The following is a 6,851-nucleotide window of genomic DNA, read 5'->3' as shown; positions in this document are numbered from 1 at the left end:
ACACTTGAATCTTGGTGTCTAGAATTTTTACTGGGCATGAATCACAGGCATGCAGCACTTACATGACGGACCTTAGCTGCTCAGTGTCCAGCCCCACAGAGGTCAAACTAATAGTGCATGGCCCAAGGTCTCGTGTGTGCAAAGACACGTTTTATCAGGAAGGATACGCCCTGGGCTCAGAGGTCATATCCCAGGAGCAGTCCAGGGCCCAGTCCTGAAGACCTTTGGAGTGTGTAAGATTTGGGAAAATCAGGCCTGCTGAGTTAACCTTTTGCTGCCCAGCCCCGGAACCTGGTACATTACTCTCCAGTAAAAAATTTCCATGACTTTCCAAAGACTATGAGATAAATTCAAAAGCCTCAGACTGGTATTTGACCCTCTTATAAGCTGATTCCCTGTGACTTATCCAATGTCATTTTCAACTAGTTTTCCATATGCACTCTGCACTTGAACCAGACCCACCCTTTTGCTCCTATCTGAAAGACTCGCCTGGCACTTGTATGTGTCATCTTTTATGGTTGTCTACATTTTTACCATATAAAGTGTATCGCCCAACTAGAGCGGGAGACAATAGAAGCAGGGAAAGGGCATTTTATGCCTTTTAGTATCCAGCGGGCTTGAAGAGTTTCATGCATTACTACTCAATGAATATTCATTGTCTATTATTATGCCAGTGACCCTTGCTCAGGATGGCCTAGGACATCCTTCAGCCTATTCCACCTGTTACCCAATCCTATTCATCAACTAATATCCAAATCAAGTCCTGCCATTCCAAGAGATTTCCCCCAGCCAATCCGGCCCAGATGAGGGTATAGATTTTCTAAAATTCTGGCATGCTTACTGTCTATATAATCTCCTGTGACCTTTTTTTCCCTTTTTTGCATTCACACTTGAAATGTTATCTAACTGTTTCAGATGGCTAAAGCTCGTCTCCCAAATAGCCTTCTTCCTCCTATAGGAGGAGGACTGTCTCTTGAATTCTTTTCGGGGCCGAAGTCAGGGTCTTAACATAATCGGTCTTCAATAAATATGAGCTGGTCAAGGAAGGCAAAAAACGCCTTCTCTGGACCTTTTGTTGACTCCTGGCGGAGGTCAGGCAACACTCCATGAAGTAAAGGAGAGAGAATGAGGTGTTAAAAGACCGAACAAATGAAGCCATGAATCATTAGCACAGGACTTTCGCAAACACTAAACTTTCTATTCCAACCAGCAGTCCTTCACTTCTGAAGAAATTTCTCCGAGCCCATGGTGAGGAGGACAGCTTCATTGATGCTCTGGGTGATGTAATCTATGTTGTTGGCGTTAACGGAGGTGAAGTTAATCCGACCATTCATGGGGATGTAGATATGCTTCTTCTTGACCAGGTATTCCAACTGCTGGGCTGGTGAGAATGAGAGAACTTCAGACCTCAGCGGCCACCTCATTGCTCACCTCTAGCCTAGTGTGCATGGTGAGGGGTAGGGATTGTCAGCATTCGGGGGGTGGGGGGGTGTTCCAAGAATCTCGAAGGCAGCCACACTTTCTTCAGAAAAGAACCAAAGATTGGAGCAAAGCTAGGGACTGGGCACCTGGTCAGGGAAGTTTAATGCTTAGAGACGGACTCAGCGTCAGTAAAGAAGGACCCCCCCTTCCCCATCTTAGACACTTACAGTTGAGTCCAAGATAGCTGTGTGTCCCCTTCTGATCCGTGATGTGGTCCCAGGAGCCGGGGGTTCCCAGCAGCCGAAGCTTCTCCTTCACCTTTTCCTTGATCAACATCATGTTCTCTACCACCCTCTTTAGACTGTACTTCCTGCCAAGGAAGGACAACAGTATGTGCGAGTGTGAGCCCCCCACCCCACCCCTGCTCTCAGAACCATCCCAATCTTCTTCCTTCAAAACCCCCAACAGAGTGCTTGACCTTAAGCCTGAACGCTGGCTGGTTTGGAAATGGAGGGAGAGGTGATTCTATTAATTTAAGGAAGCCACAAAGGCTAATAAGGAGTTTTTGCCCCAGCAAAAGTCTCTGATTCTCTACAATATTCTTCAGTCAGGAAGAATTCAAATAACTCCACTAATCTGCAACCCAAAAGAATACAGACCTATCACCCACACCCCACGAGATAGGGTGGCTCTTGCCCGTTGCTGCTGATCATTGTTATTGAGTCCATTCTGGCTCCTGGGAGCCAACTGTTCCACGGGATTTTCTAAGTCGTGGCCTTTTGGAAGCAGATCACCAGGTCTGCTTTCCAAGGGCCTTTTGAGTGGATGTGAACTACCAGCCTTTCAGCTGTGAGTGCTTCAGAGTGAGTGCTTAAGGTTTGCACCCCCTGGGGCTGCTCAGTATACGGTAGAGCCCTCGGTAAATGGTGGCGAAAGAATTGATGAATTAATGGAATAAAGAGGCGAGTGGTTACAAGTTGAGCTCCTAACTGTAAGGTCAGCAGTTTGAAGCCACCTGCCGCTCTGAGAGAGAAAGACGAAGCTTTCTATGCCTGTAAAGAGTTGAGAAAGAAAGAGGAAGCCTTTTGTTCCTGTAAAGAGTGACAGTCAGGAGCCGATACCAAGAGCTCGGTGGAGGGCAAATGCTTTGAGAATGATGATGGCAGCAAGTGTGTAAGTATACTTGACACAATGGATGGATGTATGGATTGTGATGAGTTGTACGAGCCCCCAATAAAATGATTAAAAAAAAAAAAGAACTATAGTCTTGGAAACTCACAGGGGCAATTCTACCACCCTACAGGCAGCTCTGTGAGTCGACATTGACTCGGTGGCAGTGCATCATGGGTAGAAAGAGAAGCATCCAGGCCAACCCTGTGAATCAGTCGGATAGGTATCTAGAAGTGCTGCTCTTCCCCTCCTGCCCCCACCTTTCACCTTACCATTCTCCCTGTAGAGCAGGACTACAGAGGATCGAGGTGATGATACGAGGCCCCAAAGTGGGAGGGTTAAACCACAGGTCATTGGCGAATTTGACCATCTGGGAGAGGACGCGCTGCAGGTACTGGTTGCTGAGTGTCACCACGGCCAGGACCCCCACGCCTTCATCTGCAGCATTAGGACAGACATCCTCATCCTTCTGTCTTCTCCTTCCCCCGGGACGGGGCTCTTCCTCCAACCTTGCGGAAGGTGGAATGGATTGAGCCCTTAGCCCAGGACTGGCTGCATCTGACCCTAGGAAGTTGTTAGAAGCAGTTCTTCGAAACAAATGAACATAAACAAGACTCATGGACTTGACCGATCACTAAGTCTTGCGCCCTCATCTTATTCAGGGAAAAGAGGCCTAAGGGGGCAAAATTACTTAGCCACAGTCTGCTTTTAGGAGCAGAGCTAGGACAGCATCATAGCACCCAACTTCTGGCTCCGTGAGCATTCCTTCTGCCTCTGTGGGGTGCTCTCTGGAGTCCTTGGCTCTCTCCCGAGGTCAGGAGATGTCAGAGACAGCTTTTGTGTCATGAGTGTGGCACCACTTTAGCACCATGCCCACCCATTTCCTTCTGGCTGATGCCCATACCATACCATAAATGCCAAAATTCTTGGACAGAGACTGGCTGCAGAAGAATTCAAAGCCTTGAGTCACAAAATAACGTAAGATTTTACTGTCCTCATTCGGGTCACCAGAGGAGAAACCTTGACTGGGAACATCAAAAAATGGGAAAATCTGCTTTCTCTGCAGGAGAAAAGAGGAGGAAATAAAATGGTATTCCAAATGGGATGAGGAAAGGATGAGGCTGATGGGAAAGGTGGGGGATGGCCAGAGGCATGAAGGGAAGAGGAGAAACTGGGCTCACCTTCATGGTGGACATCAACTTGGTCCACTGACTTTGTGTCAAATTCAAGTCGGCAATGTTCCCAATTGCAAAGATACTGCCATGTTGGGCCTGCTGCAGGTAGAGACAGTCTCTTGAACCCCCTCCACTGCCAAGCAGAAGCGATGACACCGGGGCATTGGGAGGAGAAGCCTGTTGATGCCTGCTACCGGGCTGGACAAACACAAGCCTAGAACAGGCTTTGACTAATTTGAGGGGTGATGGAAAAGGAAGGACATTAAGGTCATAGACTAGGTCCTGGGAGGATTTCCTGAGTGGCTCCTTCTACCTTCATCACATTGATGAGTATGTTGAGGTCCATGCGCATCTGCTTGGGGTCCCAGAAGGTGTATTCATGGACTGTGAAGCCCATGTCCTGGAAGACAGGTCCGTGCAGTTCTGTAGGAACATAGCCCCCCATCAACTGGTTACATGGGAAATGAAGAAAGGGAGGGTCCCAGCCAAACGTGGGATAATTACCAGACAAGGACAAGCAGATCTTGGCTTGACCACCATTTTTCTTGTGATAGAAATGGAGAAGGACAATAGTGAACACGGTCAATGGAGTGGGACTCAGCTAAGGGTAGGCTGTCCTGGCCTTCATGAAGTGATCATTGAAAATCTGAGCGTTGCAGCAGAGTGTAGTGAAGAAACCAGATGGTGCCCAGCTATCAGAAAGAATGGTGCCTGGGATCTTAAAGGGTGGTCATAAAACGAGCAGTCGTGAGGTGAGCTCTCCCCTAAATTCACATGGAAAAGAGCACACCAACCTGTGTGGTCCAAAGATTGTAAATGATAAAACCCAGGATCAGAGGAGAGATTTGTATTAGAAGGTGAATTCTGAGCACCTGGTTGGCAGAAGGGTATGGATGACAAGGAAAGCCAAAAAATCTTGTGATGGGAGAGTCTTGCCCTCAGACGGAGTAGACTGGAAAATGGATTACTTTAATCCCCCTGATCATCCCAGAGAGAGGAGGGATCACTTGGGGGGTGGGGGAGGCGCGGGATCTGTCTTGACAATTGTACTGGGGGTCGAATAATCATGGGTCCTGCCTTGACGGCCCTGGGGAAGGCCTTAGACCAGGGGCCAGCAAACTTTTGAGATGGAAGAGATGATCCTGTCCCTCACAACCATTTAAAAACTATTTGAAGGCCATAAAGACATTTTTTAACAAACAAATGAAATCACCATTATCTGAATAATGTCCTTTCAAGGAAACTATGATTGTTTTAGGTTCAGTTTCAATCTTACTTCCAAGAGCAGCAGGTGTGGCCCCTGCCCTAGACCAATCGTGTGCGCTCCTCTGTGTATCACAATGTGCGGGTCCCAGGCACGACCCCACTCCTACTTCAGTAATCCCACCTGTGACTGCGATGTATTGATCTGCCACCAGCCAAGCATTTGTCACCTCCATGTCCTTATACCACTCTCCATCAGCAAACCTTGGACGCCATTATGACCTCCTATGAATGGCTCCCTCGCCTGGATGACCGTCTTGGCCGTTGTCTTGTCTTTTTCCCATTGACGACTTAATAAGTGGCCGCTCATTTTTTTTTTTTTCATGAAAAGAAACAAAGGAAGGATCTTCTGTCTCTCCCACCCCTTCCCCACCCCCACCCCCACCTTGAGTAAAACTCACCTTTTTGAAACGAGGCGATATAAACGACTTTGGAGTCCTGACGCCAAGTTCTGAGAAAACGGGCCCCCAGCTGAAAGGCACCATTGTCACCCACTGTGTGCACACCCCCTACCTGCCAGCAAAAAATAGATATACAGAAACCAAGCCTTAACGAGAGTCAGGAGAAAGACCCAGTCAGAAAGACGATGGCCCTAGGAGAGTGCAAGAAGACGCCAAGGACCTCTCTCAGAGCCATCAGGGGGAGTCAGCATCACCAAGGCCCCAGTTTCAACCCCCTAGCCTCCAGAACCATGCACAGCGCCAAGTGCTGGGGTCTAAGTTTCATCTGCTCTCAGTCACTCACTCGTGTATGCACGTACTCATGCCACAACTTATTGACCTCGGAGATGCAGGGCATCTAACCCGAATGACTGGCCAAGTATGATTTAGAAGACCTCTGACCATGTCATCTGACAAATTGCACCTTGGTTCTTCAGAAGGTGAATCTTTATGTTTTTAAAAAGGGTTGTTGAGGCATACAGTAAACTGCGTATGTGTAACATGTACATAATAATAGTACAGTACAGCCTGCAAAAGCTGAAGGCTGTGTTGAAGAAAGAAGATTCAAATTGTTTCTACTAATGAGTTAGAATGAGGGGGGTTGGAAGAGAGACCCAAAGCCCATCTGTGGACAATGTAACATCCCCCCACAGAGGGGTCGCAGGGAAGGGATGACTCAATCAGGGTGCAGTAGAGCACCGATAGATCATACAATATACCGCTGGTTCCTTGAGGTTTCCTCATCCACCCACCCCCACTATCATGACCCCAGTGCTGCTGCCCACTCTGGACTAGACGGGCGCATGTACCTAGGTATAGGCAAGAGAGAAAGTTCAAAACACAGGAGCCCAGGAGCAGGAGTGGGAATAGCGATACCAAAAGGGTAGGGAGAAGAGGGGGAGAGGAAGGGAGAAAGGGGGGAACTTATTGTAATGAATGGCACATAACCACACACACCTCTCCAGGGGGAAGAACAACAGAAACCAGAGGGGAAGGGAGACAGCGGTCGGGGTGAGATATGAAAATAATAACAATCTATAATCTATCAAGGGGCTATGAAGAGGGCGGAGAGGAAAAAAAAGGGCTCAACAGAAAGCAAATGTCTAGAAAAGAACGATGGCAATATATGTACAAATATGTCTGATACAGTTGATGTGTGGATTGTAACAAGAGTTGTAAGAGTCCCCAATACAATGATCTTAAAAAAAAAAAAGGTGTGATAGAAAAGTGGTAAGATGCACCCCGTCAAAGGTGCACAACCTGGAGACCCAGCACAAGAAGGCGGCCCCCACAGGCTTCTCTGTCGTAATAGAACCACCCAAGAGTCGATAAGTCTTTCATTAAAAGGGCAAAAGACCCCCAACTACCAGGACCCCAGTTT

The 6,851-nt window shown here is 47.8% G+C and overlaps 1 protein-coding gene across 1 annotated transcript in view; it reads right to left on the bottom strand.

The window, feature by feature from the left end:
* Positions 1-1,217: 1,217 nt before the first annotated feature.
* GOT1L1 (glutamic-oxaloacetic transaminase 1 like 1) overlaps positions 1,218-6,851 on the bottom strand; it is an 11,039-nt gene continuing 5,405 nt past the window's right edge. Inside the window, exons 3-9 of the mRNA XM_004696505.1 lie at positions 5,432-5,543; positions 4,081-4,190; positions 3,774-3,866; positions 3,502-3,652; positions 2,865-3,030; positions 1,650-1,792; positions 1,218-1,381 (exon numbers count right to left, since the gene is read on the bottom strand). Of these exons, the coding sequence (XP_004696562.1) occupies positions 1,218-1,381; positions 1,650-1,792; positions 2,865-3,030; positions 3,502-3,652; positions 3,774-3,866; positions 4,081-4,190; positions 5,432-5,543 (939 nt within the window). The remainder of the gene's footprint in view (positions 1,382-1,649; positions 1,793-2,864; positions 3,031-3,501; positions 3,653-3,773; positions 3,867-4,080; positions 4,191-5,431; positions 5,544-6,851) is intronic.

Source organism: Echinops telfairi, unplaced genomic scaffold, assembly GCF_000313985.2.
Source record: "Echinops telfairi isolate 266 unplaced genomic scaffold, ASM31398v2 ScPeMD7_9;HRSCAF=40, whole genome shotgun sequence".
Lineage (NCBI taxonomy): Eukaryota > Metazoa > Chordata > Mammalia > Afrosoricida > Tenrecidae > Echinops > Echinops telfairi.
The sequence above is the reverse complement of the archived record's forward strand: the minus strand, read 5'-3'. Positions and strand labels throughout refer to the sequence as shown.